This window comes from Malania oleifera, chromosome 4, assembly GCF_029873635.1.
Source record: "Malania oleifera isolate guangnan ecotype guangnan chromosome 4, ASM2987363v1, whole genome shotgun sequence".
Classification (NCBI taxonomy): Eukaryota; Viridiplantae; Streptophyta; class Magnoliopsida; order Santalales; family Ximeniaceae; genus Malania; species Malania oleifera.
Window position 1 is genome coordinate 41593571 of NC_080420.1, and position 25109 is coordinate 41618679.

The 25109-nt window shown below is 35.7% G+C and overlaps 1 protein-coding gene across 1 annotated transcript; it reads left to right on the plus strand.

The window, feature by feature from the left end:
• The first annotated feature begins 5659 nt into the window (after positions 1-5659).
• Positions 5660-7448, plus strand: LOC131154441 (pentatricopeptide repeat-containing protein At2g37320). The gene has a single exon (XM_058107226.1). It carries the CDS (start codon positions 5696-5698, stop codon positions 7298-7300), a length of 1605 nt encoding a protein of 534 aa, XP_057963209.1. The 5' UTR covers positions 5660-5695; the 3' UTR covers positions 7301-7448.
• The last annotated feature ends 17661 nt before the right edge of the window (positions 7449-25109 follow it).

Sequence of the window (25109 nt, forward strand, 5' to 3'; positions counted from 1 at the left end):
TTAGAGTAAACCTGGGTCCCCTGAAGCTGATCAAATAAATCATCGATCCTAGGGAGAGGGTATTTATTTTTGACTGTCAGTTTGTTTATCTCTCTATAATGGATGCACAACCTCATGGTTCCATCTTTCTTTTTCGCGAATAAAACTGGCGCTCCCCAAGGCGACACACTGGGCTTGATAAAACCCTTATCCAGTAATTCCTGTAGTTGATCTTTTAGTTCTTTCAACTCGACTGGAGCCATACAGTACGGTGTTTTAGATACTGGCGTAGATCCCAGCAACAGGTCTATAATGAACTCAATCTCATGATTAGGTGGTAAACCAGGTAATTCTTTTGGAAATACATACGAAAACTCCCTTACTACTGGTATGTTAGCTTGTCTCAATTCTTCTTTTGGAAATTCTTTTAGGTATGCGACATACCCCTAGCAACCACCCTGCAGCAGCCTCCTCACCTAAATAGCCGACACCAGCTGTGGCGAGGCACGTACGCGTGATCCTACGAATCTATACTCTTGCTCGCCCGAGGGTCTGAAAATTACTTCCTTCTAATGATAATCAATACTGACGTGAAAAGTTGCTATCCAATCCATGCCTAATATCACATCAAACCCCTGCATATCAAGGACCACGAGATCCGCGGGTTGTACTCTCTCTTGAACACTCATTGGGAAATTCTGAAACACTCTCCGGCATCTTATTACAGATCCCATCGGCGTACCCACAGATAATTCTACGTCTAACGGCTGTATCTCTACTCCAGTCATTTTTACATATACCGCTGATATAAAAGAGTGAGTGGCACTTGTATCAAACAAAACAAAAATTTTATATGGTAAAAAAATAATGATACCTGTGACCACATCTCCAGTCGTCTCAGCGTCTCCTGGCGTCAATGCATAAACCCTCGCTGGCACAGTATTCCTCTGCTAACCTCCGCGGGGTCCCTGATATCCACCTTGAAACGGTCTGGGAGCCTGTGCATAATTCGACGACATCTGACATGATCAAGCCATATGGTTGGGCCTCCCACAACGATAACAAACATTCTCCCCCAGTCGGCACTCACCAGGATGTCTTCGTCTGTATCTAGGAAAAATAGCAGGAAATTGTCCGCCCTGAAATCCCCCATGCTCTACCATCTGCCTTTGGCCTCCGCCAGATCTACCTCCTCTCCAAGGACTTGGCTACCCGCCTGAAAACTCGAGGCTGCAGTCCTCTTCCTCTGACTCTGTGTCTCCATCTCTCTAGATAGACTCTCCTTTGCTATACTAGCCCTATCAACCAACTTGGCAAAATCCTGGATCCTTAGTATTGCCACCTGCTTGTAAATATCTAGCCTAAAATTCCTTTTGAACATTCTGGCCTTGTTTACTTCATCGGGGACAATATATGGGCAGTAATGTGAGAGCTCGATAAATCTCGCCGCATATTGCTGGACAGTCAATGATCCCTGGGACAGGCTTAGAAACTCCTGCACTCGAGCCTCTCTGACTGAGGTAGCGTAATATCTATCGAAGAACATGTCCTTGAATCATGCCCAGGTCATTGACATAGGAATCACCCTCTGCTCCTCCAACAATCTGGTGGCCGACCACCATCTCTCGGCCTCCCTCGCCAACCTATACGTAGCGTATATGACTCTATGCTCATCAGTGCAGTGAAGTACTGTCTAGATCTTCTCTACCTCCTGCACCCAGTTCTCAGCAACTGTAGGGTTAGTTGCTCTAGAAAAAGTTAACGGATTCATCTTCATGAATTTCTCTATGGTGCATCCCTGAACTGGAGATGGACCTCCCTGCTTTCTAGAGCTCCGCGCTATCTCAGCCATGACTTGCTGAGCCACACTACGTAGCACAACATCTGAATCCACACCTCCTACATCAGAAGGCTCGACACCATCATCCCCACTAGCGTGAGCGCTACTGCCTCCTGGGTCTATCTTGCAAATATAGAGAACACCATTTTAGAATTCTATTTTCCTACACACCCAACTTATTCAACTAAAACTCCAAATTCTCTATTAACCATCCCTCTTGATCCTAACCCCAAAATCCAATCCTGCAAACTAAACACATGGCTCGTTGATAGTTTACTATGGCTTTCTTGAAGTCGTCACTTTAGGAAAAACACAGAAACCACCACGAAATCCTGTATCCAGATCACAGAACAAAACCTTATTTCTTTTCCTATATCCTGGTATTGTTTCCTGTTGCACTCTAAAGTCTACAGAACCTAACAACTTAGGCTTTGATACCAAACTGTAAGGAACTCAAAATTTACATCATTATATATATATATATATATATATATATATATATATATTAACTGTTCTGATACCCCCTGCTATGAAACTCGAGCCTCGGAAGGCACCGGGGTAAATCTAAATATAAAATCATACCTATGCAGTTAAAACATAATCCATACATCCATACACATCACACAATACCAGGTATCTGTGTTTCTAAACCATACTATATAATACAGGTCTCTCCAAAATATTTGTCCCAAAATACAAAACCCTACACCAACTTACCCTCTAATCCAGGGTAATCAAATAAACTTTCTATCCGAGAGCCTGGTTAGCTCGCCCAGCTGGCTCACCTGAAAAATGTTAAAGTCATGGGGTGAGTCAACACTCAGTAAGTGGAAATATGCTATTACTAGTGTGTGGTGACTAACTTTCATACTGTTAAAATAACAACTAAACTGTAATAAAATAGTAAATCTGTAAAGCATGTCTTTCATTTTCACAATTTAAAATATAACCGTATCATCTGTATTTTCTACTTTTCATACTGCTAATATCATACTATACTCATCATATATTGTAAAATTGTATACATATACATAACTGTGTTTTATCCCTGTAACTCTGTATGTCATGATTTGATCCCTCATGACAGGGTTGTGCGGCCTATAGGCGGGACTTAATCTGGTCGGCTCTCTAGGTAAGTCAATATACTCCACACTAACTCAGCCAGGCCAAACTGCATACTCTCCTAGGCGCGGGATTGGCTGCTACCTTGTCAAACTGGGCCCCTCAACCCAGCGAACTGGGGAGCTGCATCCTCTCCGAGCACAGTTTGACGGTACCTACACACTATCTGAGATATGTGGTTGCACTCTATCTATATATAGCAACTGTACCGTGCTCTGTATTCTTTATCTGTATCTGTCTGTAATCATTCCTCAGGGATCTAATACTATATATATATATACACATATATACTCTTTTACTGTTTTCATCATGTTTCCAAAATTACCATAACACTATCTTTCTATACTGTAAATTCTGTAATCTCTGTATCATATATCTATAGCATCTTGATGCTATCTCTGTATATCTGTATGTATAATATGTCTATATACTCTATCTGTATACTTTGAATGTTATGGTAATAGGAAACGTGGAATACTGTAAATGCTGTATATACTGTTTTGAATAAAGCTGTAATATACTGATTTGAGTAAAACTGCACTATACTGTTCTAGGTGAAAATCTGTAATATACTGTCTATATCTGTGTATTCTGTGTAGTATGATATACTGTAGAAACTGTAGAAGTTCTTCATTAAATAATTATCTACTCAGGCCACACAAGCATTTAAAACTCATTCTATAAAAATTGAGTAATAAGCCGGTATATACATATATAAAAATTTCTGATAACATTATAAAACTCCTAGCATAGCATATTTCCCTTACCTTAACTCTGAAAAGGCCCTACTAAATTCTGACCCTATACCCGCAGGGTCCTCCACTCAACATATTGAAAACAACATCCCCAAAAACAAAAAATCCATATTTTCTTGCCTATAACATTTCTTATAACTACAAGGAAGACATAATCTGAAAGAATACCTTACCCTGAATTTGGGATGATTTTCAAACCGACTCCCCCCATGATCAGCTCTAGCAGACTTGCAGAGAACTTCGCCAGGAGCGTCGTGGTGGCCTCAGATCTTCAATCCGGCGAGAAGCAGAGCCGAAATCGAAGAGAGAAGGGGAGAGGGCGTAGAGAGAGAAAAGGGAGTTTCTTGCGCCAATTTTTCATCAAAAATCCGGGTTTGCACTATTTATAGAGTCGGATTCGTCGACGAGACACGTAACCTCCTCGACGAGTCCTTTAATAATTTTGTCGACGAACTTCCTCCTTCGCCGACAAATTTCAGATTGTCCCAAAAACCCTTTTCAGTATCTTCTTGTCGACGAGACGTGACTTCGTCGACGATGTCCCCTTATGCGCTCATCGACGAACTCCCTGTGTTCGTCGATGAAGCCTACTGCCTCCTTTTGTTTCTGTTTCCATTTCCCCCCCTTTCATTATTTAAAACCATTATTTTTCGGGTCGTTACAGTTTCCGTAGGTTTAGAGAGAGAGAGAGAGAGAGAGAGAGAGAGAGAGAGATTTATTTTGTTTAAATCAAAATAAGCTACATGATTTTCATTTTATTAAGCACTTCGTCGGCGGTTTCCCAAATCGTCGACGGTTTGGGATTTTAACCCTTCCATTTTTCACTGTTTTACCATTACTGGGCCGCAGTTACACAAAACCGTCGATGGTTTTCTGGCCTCCCACCAAACCATCAACGGTTTGGTCTACACCAAACCATCTTCCAACTTTTCTTTGTTTTTTTTCTTATTATTTAAACTTTCTGGGCCTCTACAAGATTAATTTTTCACATCTTGCTAAATCTATTTATGTAGGGATAGTAATAAACTGCTAGCCGTATGACATCGATTTTATTTATTTGTAATCTAGTTTAGTTGTTCTTGCACACTCTACATTATTATCATTGATTAATTTTGTTTGTCTTCAAATGTTCTAATGAAAATTTATAATTTTTTTTTCTTTCTTCTTGTTTCACTTTCTAAATTCTATTTTAGAAAGCCCTAGTTTTTTTAATACCTAATATAAATTTAGGGTGTGTTTGGTATCATTGTTGTTTTCTATTTTCTGTTTCTATTTCTCCACAACGAAAAAATAAATTCTAAAAACAAGTTTGTTTATATTATTAGTTTTTTATTTTTGTGATCAGTTTTCAACTGTTTGCCAAAAAATTGAAAACCATATTTTATGGTTTTCGGTTATTTTGGCAACCTGTTGTTAGAAATTTTAATAGCTTGAAATAGTTTTATTGGATTAAATTAGTCAATTGTTACACTTTCAAATTGGAAATCAAAATTAAATGATTATATGAATTTAAACATAATTAAAATAAAAATATACCTAAATTTTTAAAAAATAATAATAAAACCAATTACAAAATACTTTTACTATTTTTTGATTATCATGTCTAATAAAATTTTATTGTAAAGTAAATTTTAAAAGTATAATAATTAAGTAAAATAATTATAATAAATTTTATTTTTATTATAGTAATTTTTTTAATTTGTATTATTTGTAATTTTATTATTTTAGTCATATATTTATAATATTATTTGATTTAAAATAATAATGAGTATTTTTAATTAAGTTTCTAATTTGTATTAGTTTTATAAATATTAATTAAAGAGGTTACTGGTTTTTTGTTTATAGTTTCTATTTCTGATTTTTTTATTTTTGTGTCTGATTTCTATTTCTCTTTGAAAGTAATAGTAATATTTTTAATTTGAAAAATATTAAGATAGGTAACACTGTGTTTCCATGTTTTTTTTAGGCAGTGCCTCACCCACGTGGGATCCGCATTGCAATGAGTTGTATCGTACTCTTTCAGAACTGTGCGAAGCGGAAAACGCCGAGTCCTAGATTCTTACCGTTATCAGTCGAGCTGCAAGCTAGAATTTTCTCTACACAAAAATTGTCACACACAACTAATAACAATAGGTTGGACAAGGCATTACGAGTTCTAGATATCATTTCTCCAAAAGAAAATTCTTCCGTAAGTCGTCAAAGTCATCTTCGACTCGTTCAGGAATTTTTACGAACGAACTCAGATCAATTGAATCGACAACGGGTTCCTGATGACTTCGCTTGTTCAAACTCAACAAAGGGTGTTCCAGACATGCTTGATGGGGTCGTTGGATCGGATTTCTTGAATAAGGAGAATCCTGTTAGTGTGCTTCTTTGGTTACACAGCGAAGGATCGAGATTTGATGCGAATGCTCTGTCTCGTGCTGTGAGCTCATGTGGGTCGGTTCGGAGTTCCTGCTTTGGTGTTCAAGTTCATTGCTTAGCATTAAGAACTGGGTTTGTGTTCAACGTGTATGTTGGGAGTGCTTTGATCAGTTTGTATTGTAAATGTGGTAAGTTGGAGGATGCGCAACGCATGTTTGAGGAAATGCCTGTGAGAAATATAGTGTCATGGACTGCCATAATTTCTGGGTTTGCCCAGGAATGGCAGGTTGATGTGTGCTTGGAGCTTTACCATCGGATGAGAAATTCAACATTAAAGCCCAACGATTTTACGTTCACAAGTCTTCTGAGTGCCTGCACGGGAAGTGGGTCTCTTTGGCAGGGAAAAACTGCCCACTGTCAGACAATTCAAATGGGATTTGATTCATATACTCACATTGCTAATGCTCTCATCTCAATGTATTGCAAATGTGGAGATGTCAGACATGCATTTTCCATATTTGAGAAGCTGCCCTGTAAGGATATAGTTTCATGGAACTCCATGATTGCTGGGTATGCCCTGTATGGACTTGCAGTGCAGGCAATTGATCTATTTGAAGAGATGAAGAAGGAAAGAGTGAAACCAGATGCCATTAGTTTTCTTGGTATTCTCTCCTCGTGCCGGCATGCAGGCCTTGTGAAACAAGGCCGGAATTACTTCAATTTAATGGTTGAACATGGTGTGGAACCAGAATTAGACCATTATTCCTGCATTGTGGATCTTCTTGGTCGGGCGGGGTGTTTGCAAGAGTCTCTAGATTTCATTGAGAAAATGCCTATTTATCCCAACGCCATTACCTGGGGCTCCCTGCTTTCTTCCTCACGGCTTCATGGAAATGTTTGGATTGGAATCAAGGCTGCGGAGAGTAGGCTTTTACTGGAACCAGACTGTGCTTCTACTCATGTTCAATTGGCAAATCTGTATGCCAGTGCGGGGTGCTGGGATCAGGCTGCAAGGGTGCGTAAAATGATGAAAGATAAAGGGCTGAAAACAGATCCAGGGTACAGCTGGATTGAAGTTAAGAGAGAGATTCATAGATTTAGAGCAAACGACCCATCAAACTACAAAATGATTGAGATTCTTACAGTGTTGGATGGTTTGTTAGACCACATGAGAAGATTAGGCTTTGTGCCTGGCATACAGGGTGAAGGGGTTGGTGATGATTTCTATGCAGTTATATAAGTTGTAAACGACTTTTGTGAATATCTATATGCTGAATTTAAGCTGCAAAATGTTCTCAGAAGTGTAATCATACAAAAACCTGTTCAGACAGTGGCAAAGGATGTCACACTCATACCCTAAGGAAGGATAATTAGCTGTTTCTTTGCAAGATGAATTGGTGTCTTTTGAGTGTTTGGAATTGCTTACTGCATCTGGAAAACAAATGCTACATTATTCTCTTCTAAACTATAAATAGAATTACCAGAAATACCATTATTAAAAAATATAGAATATAACTTAGCAATATAATATTGAAATTGTTTAATTAAAATGTTTGTTTGATACTTTGATTTCATTAAAATTTATAAAAACCGCCCTTGTTAATATAGTAACAGGGGTGCCAAACAATAGTGATGGAGGGAAAGCCAGTAGACCACCTAAAAGGGCTGCTTGACTGCTTACGTGAAAAAATTCCTTTGTCTTTATTTTTCTTTAATTTTGGATGTCTTCTTTTGGGTTAAAATTGTTTTGGTCAAAAAATGGCTTTCGACTATTGCCTCTTTTTTGCTAACATCTTTGAATTAAGATGTTAGGAAGAGATGTCATTTTTAACCAACTCCAAAGAGAAGGATAAAACATTGCCCCTTTACGACTTAATCATTGCTTTAGCCAAACACCTTTATAAGAGTTTTTGGAACCGTCAAAACATGTTCATGAATTCTTCTTATCTGCTTCATATGAAGCATGTCTTTTGCACTTGCATCTTTGTCATCAATTATTTTGATAAATACTTTGTAATCAGTGTAGGTTTTGAATTCCAAGTGACAAAGATAGGAAAATGAAAGTGAAATGTTGTTAGAAGCTAGGTTAAAGCAAATCACAATTGCAAGATCATTGTTGATTGTTCTGATAATATCTTTACTATTCCTTGTGAAATATAAGAAATCTAAGCTCAAAGGAACAACTTTTGAAAATGACATCCACTCCCTCAAAACTACTACAATTGAGATCTTTTGAAACTTCAAATATCTTATTTGATTGTCCCAATATCAGCTAATCAAACTTTCTATCCAATATTAAAAGTCTTGACTAATATAGGAGAATATTAAGAGTTGAAAAAGGACCTGCCTCGACCTTAACTTAAGATCCTACTTTCATAACAAACATATGAATATTGAGGTCAAACATTTGGTAGGAGTGTTTGACTTACCCATAACTAACATTCAATCTTAGATGACTTTAAGTAGAAGAAAGATTTGAAATAGATTTCTTTTCCACTTGTATTCTACGTGGATGCTTGAAGCTGAGATTGCAGGTGTGCTTTAAGTATGGATATGTTGGAGTTTATATTGTACAATGGGTGTAAGTGCAAGCATTGTCTTGGGCACCAAATTTGTCTGCATGTATTGATAAATTTATTTTTCTTAGCATTCACAACCCTCAACAATTGGTAACATAGCCAACCATGGGCAAACTTACCTCAACATTGTCGTAAACTTTGTAAAGAAATAGTCAATAAAGTTATAAGGATAGTTGTCCCTTTTAAGTTTATTGTGTTTAATGAATGAGATTCATGCATAAACATTGTTATTTAGTGTTAAAACACTGTACTAAAAGGACAATATGCACAATATAGAAAAAGGAAGTGGCACTACATAAAGTTGTTTTATGTAGTGCCACAAAAGCAAGTCAAAAGGCAAGTATCTTGCTTCAAGAAGAAGCCATAAACCCAGCCTATATCATGTCAAGCTAACACAACTATATTTTTCATTTTAATTTACATTTTCTCCCAAATTAAAAGCAACAAGAACTGTGAGTATGAATGCACACCACCTAGTCAAACCAAAAAAAAGAGAAAAATGATACATCAAATAACTTCTGAAAAAACAATGATTTTTCCATTTGTTTGCAATTGTTATAAGTTTGGTTCTTTAGGAATAGAGGTGAATTAGAAAAGAGAATGGAGTAGGGAATTTCACCACTAAGAATAGAGGACAATATCCAGTTGATAAGATAACAAGCAAAAAGTACAACATGACTCGAAAGCACTTTAGATACATTCATTTGATGAACTAAGGTGCGAGTTATTTCAAGGATATGTCCATTTTACCTTTCTGCAACTCCATTTTGTTTAGGATAATGGGCATAGGATGATTGGTGAACAATAACAAACTGAGTCGTATAAGTAGTGAATTGAGTAATGAAATACTCTTTAGCATTATCACCTCAAATTATTCAATTTGGAAAACCAAATTGAATCTTTATTGCAGAAAAAATGACACAAAATATATGAAATAACTCGGAACAATCTTTTATTAAATATAGTCAAGTCATCCTTGAATAATCATCCACAAAATTTACAAAGTATTGGAACCCCAACTTGGGCGCAATTCTAGTAGGACCCCAAACATCAAAATCGACTAACATAAAAGGACTTACAACCTATTTATTAACTCAAGAAGCAAAAGGGATACAATGATGTTTTCCTAATTGACAAGACTCAAGATAGGCTAGGCACATAATTCAAATTAAGAACTAGATATTTCAATTTTTCCAACCAAGGATGAAAAAGGCGATAACAAATTTGGGGAGGCATAGCAGTAGCAGCGCAGGTGGTAGAAGGAGATAACGGCTTAAAGTGATAAAGTCCACCAGCTTTATACCTCCTGTTGACCTTATAGGTCACACCCGGTCTTGATAATGACAAATACTCTTAGTATTGATGTTTGTACTGAGACTTGCATGCAGGTTCACCCTACGCATGTATTTGAATAGAAAGCTACATCATGATGGCGTATGATAATCACGCAGAAGAATGAAGAAAATTGTGTTGTATTTGTAATTATTTTTATATTCTTCATTCTGGGCTGTAATTTAATTATGGATTGTACCTCAATATGGCTTGTAATAATCTGCATCATGCATGGTGCGTAGATATGCGCAAACATGACCTTAGTTGGACTTTAAGTTCCTACACATAGTGCACTAAGTTCCCAATATCACATAATTTATCAAGGAAATTAATTGGAGTATAATTGGACTGAAAGGGTAAAAATTGTGAGTGGTCAGGTGACCAAACCCTTGATGTTCAAAACACCTCGGGCGCCCGAGCCGTGGACCGGTCAACATGTTGACCTGAGTTCGGCAAACCGAACTAAAATACACGTATCATCCATAGTTGATTGAACCTGTGTCAGGAACTTTCCCACCAACTCAGTAGCCTAAACATCACATTCAAAATAGCCTTGGGCGACTGAACTTTTGAGTTTAGCAAACCGAACTTCAGATCGGGCACTCGAAACACGGTCTTTTTGAGGAATCACTTCATTCAGCAAACTGAACATTATTTCAGGTACCCGAATCATGGAAATAAATTTTTTTGCTATGTATATTCGGTCGGCTAAACTTGGACTCGGGCACTCGAAACTCTCAGGTTGTTTTTATTTTTTACCTCGGTAATTAGGGGTTAAACTAGGTTAAAATATTAAACTCACTTAAAATATTTTTAATAATGCCCATTAAGTCTCCAACGGTCATAAAATTGCCTTTGCCTATATATATAAGTTCATTTGCAAAAATTAGCAAGGATTAGCAAGATCATTAAGGAAAAATTCTCTCAAAATTCTAAATCTTATTTTTACTTAACTACTCCCATACACTCAAAAGCTTCAATTTCTTTGATTATTAAAGTGTTGTGAATGTGCTAAGAGTGCTTATGCTTCATTCCACTTTGGTTAATACTCTTATTTGTTATGCTTGTTGATTGATTTTAATATTGAGAGTGAAGCATAAGTTCTCCCACTGATTTTATCTAATAAATCTTGTGTAGGAAAATTTAGTGGCTTGTGGGTGCTTGCATTGATATTGCAAGATACCTTAGCCTATAGTTTTTGGTATGCCAAAATATTCTTTAAGCTTGCATTCAAACATCTCTTGTGCATAGTATATTGAGAACATATTATTGAGATTGTTTGAATCATCTTGCTAGCATCTTTGAAACCCTAAACTGATTTTGAGAATCTTCATACTGTGTTTCAAAGTTTGATTAGGAATACATTCTAGATCTTGATTGCTTATCTACAATAGATTGAGTGTTTAGCACACATTATTAAGCACTGAACATATTTACTATCATTCGTGCTTGTGTTATTATTTGAGTTATACTTTGGTACACATCCGCTTGTTTGAGAAGCATATTTCCATGTACGCAAATTTATATACATTTTTTGTATTCCAGGCGTGGGTCTGAAGAGGAAGACTAGCCCTGTGGAATAGTCTCAGATTAACTTAGACCCGGTTAGGAAAGCTAGGTGCACCATCCTGGTAAGGTGTAGGTTAAGGTCAGCCCCACTAATTGACTTAGTTGTAAACGGTGCCGCTCCACCCGTTAAGTGATTCATAGTGGAATCCTTGTGCTAGTGTGCCAAGGCGGGGATGTAGGCAGTATTGGCTGAACCCCAATAACATATCTGGTGTTAGTTTATTTTTTGCACTTTATTTTCTGCATCTGTATGTTTGTGCTCATTGGTTAAATATCTATTTGAGTTTGAAATTACTTAGATTGCCCCTAGGTTGCGTAATATTGATTGTTGGATTGGATAAACCTATGCATAACTTTTTAAATCTCCAATTAACCCCCCTTCTTGGGATTGCACCAAAGTTAACAATTGGTATCAGAACCTCGTTACTTAGACTTAACAGTAAATTAGTAAAAGGATCATGATGGCTCGTGTTGGTGCACCCCCTTCATGTGAGGGAAGGTTAGTCATGAACTCTTTAGTATTTAGTGGTGAAAATTTTGCTGTATGGGAATTTAGGATGACCGTATTTGTCAAAGCTTTAAATTAGTGGTTCTGGAGGTTATTGCACAAGGAGATAGTATTCCAGTAAAAATCATTGATGGTGTTGATGTTCCTAAATCTAAATTTGAGCTGAATGATAATGATAGGAACTTAGTGCAAATAAATTTTGATGCCTTGAATACCTTACTACATGCTTTAGATTCTAATGCTCTTTGTGAGGTTATGACATGTAATAGTGCACAGGAGATCTGGGTTGAGTTTGAAAAGAAGTATGGAGAGACCTAGGAAAAGTAGACCACCACTCCAGAGGTGTCAGGCTCAGATGGTTTGGGAGTGGTAAGTGATAGGGAAATGGCAATAACAGAACTGGAGGTATATGATTCTCTCTATAACTCGATGGATGATTCTTATTTTGAATGTCATGTTGCTTCATGTGCTGAATCATCTATTGAATATAGTGAAAATTTTGCTATTGATGCACTTGATGATTTTCATGTAGAATACAAGAATATATTATGCATTGAATCATCTGCTAAAAATTATGATTATACTATTGACGTTGCATGCAATGATTCATGCGAAAATTATTGTGTTAATTCTTTTGTTGAATCATGTGCTGAATTGAATAATAAAAGCATGTTGTCGTATGAAAAACTAGAAAAGACTTTATTGAAAATGCACAAGTTTCTAGTTAGAGCATCTAAGCATAAAATATTTTTGAAGAATGAGAACAAAAGAATAGCAAAACAATTAAAGGGGTTAGAAAATTATCATGTTATTCTTGAAAAGAAAAAGATTGAGAAAATAATGAAAATTATATGCTTTGAAATCAAAAAGAAAATTCTTTTCAAAAAGGGTTCAGGCTTAATTCATAAATCCCATAGTCGTTCATTTGCCTCTTTTTGTAAAAATATAACAAATAAGCAAAACCCTTCACACATATAAAAAATTTGCTTATTTAGTAAAATGAAAGGGCACGTCAGTTTTAATTGTCTATTTAGAAGTGCTCGAGGCCTAGACAAACAAATGATATGGGTGATCATGAAAGCAAACCCCATAGGTCCTAAGGAAAGATGGATTTAAATTAATATTACTTAATTATTTAATGCTTCCTTAGATCCTAGGCTTAGGTTTAGGGGGTTGTGATGACTGTAGGTTTGGGAAGTGGTTGGTACTTAAAATTAAAATCTTAGTATACGCACTTACTAAACACTATCTTGTTATACTAAGAAACCTTATCCACTTCCAAATGGACATGACATCTATGCCTGATATTTAATTCATAGGGCTTAACCCATGCTAACATGAAAATCACAAGTCTAAGCATACTTTTGTCCATTGCACATAATTGAACTTTAGGGAAATCTTTACCATACCACGATCACATTAGGTAAAGATCCATCCTCTCATTGGTTCATATCCTTACTCCAAAATTGTGATCATATCTAAAGGATACATTCCAATCACCAAAGAGCGTCGATTACTAGTTATTCATATCCTCCAAAATGCTCTTTGCCAGAATAAGTTAAGACATATTCTTTAGAATGCTTATCTTGTACAATGTCCTGCTACTACCAAAATACTCTTCCGAACATAATAGATATTAAAACTTTAAGAGTATTTATTTTAATTTGCTTCATAAGCTCTCAAACATTAAATAAAATCCATTAGAGCTTCATCCTCATGAATTAAGTTGAATGGCTAAATTGGTTGCCTAGGTCCTAATCTTGATGAATGCGTATATCTCAAAGTGACCTATGCTCACGTAATTATCATTCAAAACCATTCTAACTTGGGCTTCTCACGTACTACAAATCATAAGAAAAGAGGAAAATTTTGGTTTAGTTCACTTAAAGAAATATTCATTGTGACTTTTTGGTCTGATAAGCCTAAGAACTCAAAGCCAAGCTAAAATCTTTGAAAATATTATAACACTTGGTTAAAGAACCTAAAAAATAAGAAAAGGCATAAAATGAGTTGAGCGCATAACTTAAGGGGAGCATATATCCTTTCATGGTTATATAAATTAAAATGTTCTCATATTTTTATTTCATGCCTAAATGTCCATGAGTACTGCACTGAATTCCTAACTTTCCATGGTTATTTATTGTTCATGGTATCTAGTTGGATGGTTTACATTTTATATGGACTATTGATTATACTATTGAAATGCATGCTTAGTCTAGAATGCCTATTGCATGGTGGAGTAGTGGATGTGAATTGCATGCTGGTAGTGGATTATAGACTCTTGCATGCTTAAACTGAATTATATATTACTTGCTTGAATCTATTAGGTACAAATTTTATGAGAAAATGTCCGATTTACAGACAACATGCTGCCGAAATTTCGATAGGATTTTTTCCAAAATAAAATCTTGTACATAGATGATTATGAAAAATTAATGTTAAAATATTTTTGAAAGGATGAATGAAAATAATTGAATATTAAATTTTATCCTAACATAATCATCGAATAATTAGAGGAGCCCAACTCGATCCCTATAGAAAGAACATAAAAGATTCATATGCATCAATTCACATTCTTGAATATTGAGGCTCTTTAGAAAACCCTGAACATCATATCCAGTGTTTAAAGGTCTATGAATAGATATAGATTGTTCTAGGTTATGAGTATTAGTTCATACCTTAATATATTTTCTAAGATACATCTGTGGCCTATAGGGATAACCATACTAATCATAATTTGGTTGATAAATCATTAGTATGGTTGGGGTTAAAGGATTTAAAATGAATGACTTATACTACCGAGCATAATGAAATTAATCTTTGGATAGTATAAGTAGTAAAAGAATCTAAGCACGTACTCAAATTGATAGGGGGAGCATATGAAAGTAAATTCCTACCTTGTTATGCTCACCAATATTTTTGGCTTAGATCAGTTTGTTATTCATTGTGGCACATGCTCAATTGTGATGACCTTATTGAATATCTTAATTGAAAAATATAATACTTAGCCACACATTCTTTATGGTTGTCATATGATCTTGCATGTGATTGTTAAATCTTTAGGATCATTATGGTTGTGGTTTTCTAGTTATATTTTTGTATGTGCTTAATTGACAAATTAGAAAATTTGTGTTTGCTTGATCTTTAAAGCTTTTTTTTTTTTTTTTTCAGCAAGCAACCCTAGTATTTTTTTTACAAATATCCAAAGGGCGATATATATATTTATTGTAATACTTTATGGCAAGAACTAATTTCAAAACTAAATTTTTTTTCTTGCCTTATTATTATTATATACATATATGGTTTTAAAGTCGTTTAACTGGCTCAATAACTACACATAAAAATGCATGCAAACTAGTTAGACTGTGTTTATGCTCAAACCTACTTTTTATCTACCGCATGTCTTCAAATTCAAATTTTATGCAGGTCTCATGAAATACTTAAATTGCAATGGTTTGAGGATATTTCTGATTTAACTACGCTTTTCTTGTCATTTAAATCATTTTAATAACCAGTTATATAGTTGGTAAACTTGTCATTGCTTTATATATTATGAATTTGTTTGTGGTATGAAATGCACAACTATCATATCTTTTGCATGTTGAAAGTCATACTTATGTTTTGAGAATATTGGACTGTTTTAGTAAGTAGTTGTGGATATATTGCAAACATAAAATTCAATTAGGTCACTTAGGTACAAATTTATTTTGGGAAATGCCTTATTTTCAAACGGCATGCTATCGAATTTTTAAAAAATCTTCCCAATTTATCTTTTGTATCTAAATGATTGTTGCCTTCATGCTATATTTCTTAACCCTTTTTGCTGTTTCCAAAATGGGGAGAAGAGGCAAAATTGGGTACTTTAATAAATAATTGAGCTTTAATTCTTTATGTATATAATCAGGGGGAGCCTTTCTTAGCTGTACCCACTTTTGCATAAGTATTTGATAATGACAAAGGAGGAGAATGTTGACCTTATAGGTCACACCCGGTTTTGATAATGACAAATACTCTTGGTACTGATGTTTGTATTGAGGCTTGTATGCAGGTTCACCCTATGCGTGTATTTGAACAGACAACTACATCATTATGGCATATGGTGATCACATAGAAGAATGAAGAAAATTGTGTTGTATTTGTAATTATTTTTATATTCTTCATTCTGGGTTGTAATTTAATAATGGAATGTACCTTAATATGGCTTGTAATAATCTGCATCATGCATGGTAGGTAGATATGCTCAAACATGACCTTAGTTGGACTTTAGGTTCCTACACATAGAGCACTAAGTCCCCAATATCACAAAATTTATCAGGGGAATTAACTAGAGTATAATTGGACTGAAAGGGTAAAAATTGTGAGTGGTCGAGCAACCGAACCCTTGATGTTCAAAACATCTCGGGCATTCGAACCGTGGACCGGTTAACATGTTGACCTAAGTTTGGAAAACCAAACTAAAATACACGTATCATCCATGGTCGACCAAATTTGTGTCAGGAACTTTACCACTAACTCGGCAGCTCGAACATCACGTTCAAAATAGCCTCAAGCGACCGAACTTCTGAGTTCAGCAAACCAAACCTCAGACCAGGCACCCGAAATGCGATTTTTTAAGGAATCATCCCATTTAACAAACCGAACATTATTTTAGGCACCTGAACCATGAAAATAACTTTTCTTGCTGTGTATATTTGGTCGGCTGAACTTGGACTCGGGCACTCGAAACTCTTAGGTTGTTTTTATTTTTTACCTTGGTAATTAGGGGTTAAAATATTAAACTCACTTAAAATCTTTTTAATAATGCCCATTAAGTCCCCAACGGTCATAAAATTGCCCTTGCCTATATATACAAGTTCATTTGCAAAAATTAGCAAGGATTAGCAAGATCATTAAAGAAAAATTCTATCAAAATTCTAAATCTTATTTTTGCTTATACTACTCTCATACACTCAAAAGCTTCAATTTCTTTGATTATCCAAGTGTTGTGAGTGTGCTAAGAGTGCTTGTGCTTCATTCCACTTTGCTTAATACTCTCATTTGTTGTGCTTGTTGATTGATTATAATATTGAGAGTTAAGCATAAGTTCTCCCACTGATTTTATCTAATAAATCTTGTGTGGGAAAACTTAGTGGCTCGTGGGTGCTTGCATTGATATTGCAAGATACCTTAGCCTATAGTTTTTGGTGTGCCAAAATATTCTTTAAGCTTGCATTCAAACATCTCTTGTGTTTAGTATATTGAAAACATATTATTGAGGTTGTTTGAATCATCTTGCTAGCATATTTGAAACCCTAAACTGATTTTGAGAATCTTCATACTGTGTTTCAAAGTCTAGTCAGAAATTCACTCTAGATTTTGATTGCTTATCTACACTAAATTGTGTGTGTAATGATCTGCTTTTCTTATTATCTAATAAAACATATTTAATAATAATATCACCCGAACCCGTGGGTAACGGGGTACACCTAACATACACAGCGGAAACCTAAGCAGCACTAAATATAAATCACATTTTCCAAACCAAAAAATACATATTACCAGAGTCAACTACATTCCAAAATACTGTGTTTATATACAATCTCCAAAAATACAAAAGTATATAAATATCTAGGAACCCATAGTGCAAATCTCTTAATCCTAGATCAAAACTTACCCTCCAAGCAGGGTACTATCACACTATCTCAATGGCGGCCTCGATCTGCTGGTCTTTCTGGGTTTCTTGAAAATTATTTAATGCTAGGGGTGAGACACCTCTTAATAAGGGAAAATAAACTAAACACAGTTGTATGGCAACATGAATATTTGGTGCTATCATACATATACACATTTCATATACCAGAAAACATTCATCATAGCATAACTGAATAAGCATGTACCTTCATAATTTCTAATAAATTATACTGTACAGAAAATGTCTGATATAACTAATAATACTAAAATTTACCTAGGATGAATAGCTAGCTGATGTCATGTATTACCCCTTGTGACGGGTTGTGCAGCCCGAAAGCAGGACCTGACAATGGTTGGCCAACCATTGTTGAGTAAAAAATGTTTGTAAGTACGATGGACCCGCCACATCCTAGTCTGGACTGCCAGGTGGACATCTACAACTCTATACTAAAAGCCACATCGACTATCTATCTCTCACCCCCTCTACTAGCAGGGGCGGTTAGCACAAGTCTGAACATAATAATCTGATCTGTATAGCTACGGTATCGTGCTCCTAAAACTGAACTAAACTATGATCCGGGTTCTGATAACATATAATACATGATAATATACTTGTCTAACATAAATAGATTGATAGCATTTTATATAATAACATACATACAAACATACATACGGCCTTACGCCAAATTCTTTTATATCTGCAGCCTTGCGTCGAACATTCATAAATATGGCCTTGCACCAAAATCATACATAATATACGGCTTTGCGCTGACTATTAATCACGGCCTTGTGCCGAACATTTCATACGTATCATTCTGAATAAATAATTTATTTATCATGTATTTTGAAATTATAATGCACTGCATTATTTCATAATCTCTGAAAACATGCCTTATTTGTAAAATTTCTGTAACATAATACTTTCCATGTAAAATATATTCATGCCACACAATGCTGAATAAAACCATACATTTTATTCTAAAATCATATTTTCTGGAATTTTATAATATATATACATTTCAACATAATAGTAGTATTTTCCCACATATGCAATTTCTCAATAATATACAAATATAATACATGCCTTCCTAAACATAATTCTTCTAATAATTTAATAATAATTTTTATGAAAAAATAACTGTTTTAGTTTATTCTCTTACCTGATTACTGAGAAGAACCCCCCTAAAATTCACTGGTCTTACCCCCGTAGGGTTCCCCGATCAATACCCTGAAAACGACAACTTTCAGAACTAAACTTCAGTATTTTTCTGTGAATAACATTTCTTATAACTATGAGAAGACCAAATTTTGAATAAATAGCCTTACCTTGATTTAGGGATGAATTTCAAACTATCCCCACCGACGATCCACTCCTGCAGATATGCAGAGAACTTCCCCAAGAGTGTCGTGGTGGCTCCAGATCGTTGAACTATGGTGCATATCTACTTGTTTGAGAAGCATATTTTCGTGTACGCAAATTTATATACATTTTTTGTATTCCATGTGTGGGCCTGAAGAGGGAGATTGGCCCTGTGGAATAGTCCCGGACTGGCTTAGACCCGGTTAGGAAAGTTAGGTACACCATCCTGGTAAGGTGTAGGTTGAACTCAGTCCCGCTAATTAACCTAGTTATAAACGGTGCCACTCCACCCTTTAAGTGAATCATAGTGGAATCCTTGTGCTAGTGTGTCAAGGCGGGGACGTAGACAATATTGGCCGAACCCCGATAACATATCTAGTGTCAATTTATTTTTTGCACTTTATTTTCTGCACCTGTATTTTTATGCTTATTGGTTAAATATATGTTTGAATTTGAAATTGCTTAGATTGACCCTAGGTTGCGTAATACTGATTGTTGGATTGGATAAACCTAGGCATAACTTTTTAAATCTCCAATTCACCCCCCCCTCTTGGGATTGCACCAAAGCTAGCACCTCCCCTACTCATCTTCCTCGTCTTCAAATTCTGAATAACCATAGAATAAAGGAAGAATGTTATAAAACAATTCATGGATTTAGTAATCTTGTAACATAAATAATATTGAAAGGAAACTTGAAAATATACAAAACCGAAGGAAGAGAAATAGAAGAAGTGGGATTTACAATCCTAATTCCCTTAAAGGTAGTGGTGGATCTATTAGAAAGAGTAACGCAAGGTAAGTTTTAAGGATATTAGACAGTAGAGAAGAAATTAGGTATACCTATGATATGATTAGTGGCAACGGAGTCTATAACCACAAGGATTAGGATGAGAAGTAATGGATGACAAGCATGCTGTGGGATTACCTGTTTAGGCAAGAGATGCAATGGGAAGAGAAGCTTGTTCTAACGTTTGATACTATTGGGACTTGGAATACTCTTACTCTAACATAGATATAGTACGTTGCCCCCCATTTTGCCCTAATGCATCCATCACCAACTCCATACCTTTGGGGAGATCTCAACACTGCTTAATAGTATAATTACCATATCCACAGTGAGCACACTTTTGAGGAGTGCCTCTACCTTATCCTTCTCAACTACCACAACTACTTAAACCACCCCAATAATTTTTGTAGTTGTTTATTAGAGAAATAAAATCATCATGTGTGGCAAAGGTTGTCATCTCAAAGCCAGATGCAAGAGATGGAGAATGTGTGTTGAAGAAAGCACAAAAGACAACAGACACAAGAATAAATGTAACGACCCCAAAAATAATTATACAAAATTAGTGGAATGATCCTGAAAAAAATATATTATTAATTAATTAATTAATTCTTATTAAATTAAATTAATTAATATACATATATATATATGCATATAATATAATATTGTATTATTTAGTTGTAATATATATAGTGCATATTGAAGTCTCAGAAGTTGCCTGAGACTTCTGAAGATTTCAATTTTGCTATCTCTCTCTCTCTTTCTCTCTCTCTCTCTCTCTCTCTTTCTCTCTCTCTCTCTCTCTCTCTCTCTCTCTCTCTCTCTCTCTCTCTCTCTCTCATTTTCTCAGTGAATTCTTGGCCGATTGAAGAACGAAAAATACCACTGGGTTCCTATCTCGGTCACCAACATTTTAATAAGAGTGAATTTGTGATTAGGGTGTCATAGGCACCACTCCTAGGATAAGGTAAACTCACTCTCTCTCTTCAATTTCTCCCCAATATTTAGCCAAATTGACGATCAGACACCTTCACAGGGTCTTGGCTTCGATCCTTAGCAAGTCAATTGGAGTAGATTTTAGGTTTAGGTTTCCTATGCACCACTCCAAGGTTAAGGTAAGGGTAATAAATTATGTCAGAAATTTTCTAAAATTCAACCAATTAAATTTATTATTCCAGAAATTAATATATATGTTTTCTGGGTATTCGAATTTATGGAAATTAGATTCTGGATTATTATTATTATTATTATTATTATTATTATTATTATTATTATTATGAATTGATTAAACTAGCTTTGTGAGCCTAGGGATTTTATAATAATAATTATTTCCAAAATTAACAGATTAAATTTGGGTATAACACTGCAAGGTTAAAGTAATGGATTTTCTGAAAGATTTGGCCGATTGAAATTATTAGTTTGAGTTGTTAAACATGTTTTGGTAAGGATCAAAGTGAATAGGGTTGACAATCTCAGTTTAATAAATTATGGTTTAATGTTTAAATCGTGTGGCATGAGAATAACATTTTATAATTAAATTGATTGTAATTGTTGTGGGTTATGAATATATATGTGTGTGTGATGTTTATTTGTGAAAGCTCTGTGTGATGTGAAAGTCCCTGTGTGGGCCACGTATTAAGAACGATAGGGAGGGATGCTTAGTGCACAGTTGTGTGATTTGAAAGTCCTTGTGTGGGTCACATATTGAGAAGTACGCAGTGAAAGTCCTTGTGTGGGCCACGTATTGAGAAGTACACAGTAAAAGTCCCTGTGTGGGCTACGTGCAGAGAACGATGGCGAGGGATGCTCAGTGCGTAGTTGTGTGATGTGAAAGTCTCTGTGGGGCTACGTACTGAGAAGTATGTAGTGAAAGCACTTGTGTGGGCCACGTACTGAGAACAATGGGGAGAGATGCTCAGTGCATAGTTGTGTGATGTGAAAATCCTTGTGTTGGCCATGTACTGAGAAGTATGCAGTGAAAGTCCCTATGTGGGCCACGTACTAAGAAGTATGCAGTAAAAGTCCCTGTATGGGATACATACTGAGAACGATGGGGAGGGATGCTCAGTACGCAGCGAGGAGGCCGAAAAGTAAATGTGTGATATAGAGATGTGCATTTCAATTATGGATGTGCATGCATGAATGTGAATTAAATGTATGGTAATTGTGATGTGATGTGGTAGACATGTATGCAGATTCTGTGGTATAGTTGATATTTAATGTGTGTGGGTTCTAGTTGGCAAATGAAAGTTAATTATAGCAAAGTATTAAATGAAATTTTATGCTGTGGTATTGCGTGTGATTGGAGCGAGGTAAACTCTCCGCCCGAGGGTTTGTTGAGTAAGGCGAGTGTCCTGATAGGTATCAGTTGTAGCCACACCCAAAGTTAAATGGGCAGGGTTACATAAGGTATCAGAGCAAAGGGGAGTTACATATATGGGCGTGTAATCTCCCCAATCCTGGGGAACTCTTGCTTATAAATAATAGTGTATGTGAATTGAATGCATCGTGATTATGGATATGTTATGGTGTGATCTGTGATGGTGGATGTACTATGGTAATATGTGTGATATATGTGTATGTGAATTTCTATGTTATAGATGATGATGTATGTGCGAGTACTGTGTGCAAGTGTATGTTCAGTTATTGGTGAATAATTAAATTGTTATATTTTGACTACACTAAAACTCATTGGCCACACACTGATGATAATTTATTCCATTCTCACTGAGAAGTGTCTCACCCCATCACTATCATATCATTTTTCAGATGTTATGAGAAGTATAGTAGTAATCAGAGTGCGTAGTGGAAGCGTGGGTGGAATAGAAGGTCCTTGGTTAGAATTGTTAGTATTTTATTTATGTTTTGATGACCTTTGAACCGTATTGTGTATTGGGATTTTTATTTTAATAAAGGTTAATTTTTAGTGCTCTGATAATTGTTATGGAGATCTTCCGCTGTTTTATTATATGGTATCAGAGATTTATTTTAAATAACACTTCGGACCCCAGTTATGGGGTCGGGGCGTTACGATAAACATTGGCAATTGATGGCAACTTTGCTCTATTATATGGGATTGGACTACTTCAAACTCGAGTTTCAAACCTGCTAGAACCCGAAGAACTATCATTTGCTCCTTTTACTTTTGCATTTCATGAACATCAAACAACCTTAGATCACTAAGCATAACTCTCAAAATCCAACTTTTCAATTGTTATTTGTGGCAGCGATGAAGGAAACATGTTTTTGGGATTTATAGACTCCATCCCAACACTCACAAACTAGTAGCCACACCACTATCAAACAAGAAGAACAATCAATACTAACTAAGACAACCACAAATGAGGTGAACCACCGACACAACCACAAATGAGGTGAACCACCGACACAACCAAGAATGAGGTGAACCACCTATGAACTGATAAAACACTGCCACAACCTCACAAATCAACTTAGAACACTACCATTGCTCCAAGAGACTCACAAAATACCTTTACAAACACTAAACAACAACTAATAGATTATCATAAGTGCATGGTCAAAAATGTTGGATCTTTGAGCAAATAACATGCACAATAGCTTGGTAATATGGTCTAGGGAAGGAATCAGAACATGCTGAAGGAAAAAATCAAAAAAAGGTGGTCGGAATCACTCTCTCGCATTGGCATGTGGGGTCAGAACTATTGATAGTAGGCTGGTGCCTAGGGGTGCATGGAGAGGTATGATTTTGTAGGGTGATGATTAAGAGGGTTTTGTTTTTGGCTAGTAAAATAATGAAAGGTTGTGGTGGTTCCAAGAATGGTAGTGACAAGACGGTTTTTTCTAGAAAAATTTAAGTGTGGGTTTGTAGAAACCTGAACCTAAAAAAATAAAGGAAATGAATAAGAAAATAAGGAAATTTTTAAAGGGCAAACAACAGGATTCGTCGACGAACTCCTTGTTTTCGTCGACGAAGTCCCTTCTGCATTTCGTCGATGAAATTTAGGAGTCGTCGAAGAGGAAATGCCAAGAAAAATTTCAGGCTTCGCGTTTGTCAATGAACCCAATATTTTGTCGATGAACATCCTTCTACAGTTCGTCAACGAAGGCACCATTTTGTCAAAGAAGTTCACCAAGTCAACGGCCTATAGATAGAAATTTTAGTTGCTTAATGGTTGAGAAATCATAATTTTCCTCTCTCTCGCTCTTTCTCTCTCTCTAACCAGCGCCCTCACACTCTCTCTACGATTCTTTGCCTTTTGTTGCCAAATTTGATGATTGGAAGTTACCACGAGGATCTAGGAGAAATTCTCTACAAGTCTAGCGGATTAGATTTTTGAACGAGGTCTTTCCAAGCACCACTCCAAAACTAGGGTAAGTAGATATTTTGAAGTTTTATTACTGATTTGAAGTATAGGAAGCCTAGGGAATGTTTAATGATAAGTATTCTATAGGTTGGGATGATTTATTTGGGGAAAATGTATTTTAGGGTTTTGAGCTTTGGACGCCTTAGGGCATGGATCTGGGGTTTCAGAAGGCTTTCCAGTAAGTCAGTTAAGGGGATTAAGCTAAGTCAGGAGTTTTACTAAAGTGGAACTGATTAAAATGTTATATATATATATATATATATATATATATATATATATATATATATATGAGTGTGTGTGTATTTATGTTTTCAGTTGTCATTTTAAAAACCAACCGTTCAAAATGGATTTTTCAAACTTAGGATATATGATATGGTATTTTGAGTAAAAATGAAGGGTGGAAAGTTTGGTTTAACATATAAATTGGATATCCTGTATACTGAAATCGTGTGGTAGATGGATATTATTTCAGGGTTATTGTATAACCAAGTTTATGAAACTGTTTGTGAAATACTGGAAATGTTTGTGAAATATTGGAAATGCTTGTGAAATATTGGAATTGTTTGTGAAAATACAAGGAGTTTTATATGACGGCCGTGAGGGACGGGATTTGATATAGCGGTTATGAGCTGAGTTTTATATGACGGTTGTGAGGGTCGGGATTTGATATAGCGGCTATGAGCCAAGTTTATATGACGACCGCATGGGCCAGGATTTGATATAGAGGGTATGAGCCGAGTTTTTATATGAGGGCCATGAGGGCTGGGTTTTATAATGTGACAGATTTTATATGAAATGAGTGGAAATATAGTTTTTATTACTTAAATTGCATGATATGCTTTAGAAACCCTGAGAACCAGTTTATGTTATGAGCATGGTATCATTGATAGAGATTCAACAT

What these genes read in the sequence shown, in the direction of transcription:
- LOC131154441 (XM_058107226.1), top strand. Translation starts at nt 5,696, where the DNA reads ATGAGTTGTATCGTACTCTTTCAGAACTGTGCGAAGCGGAAAACGCCG.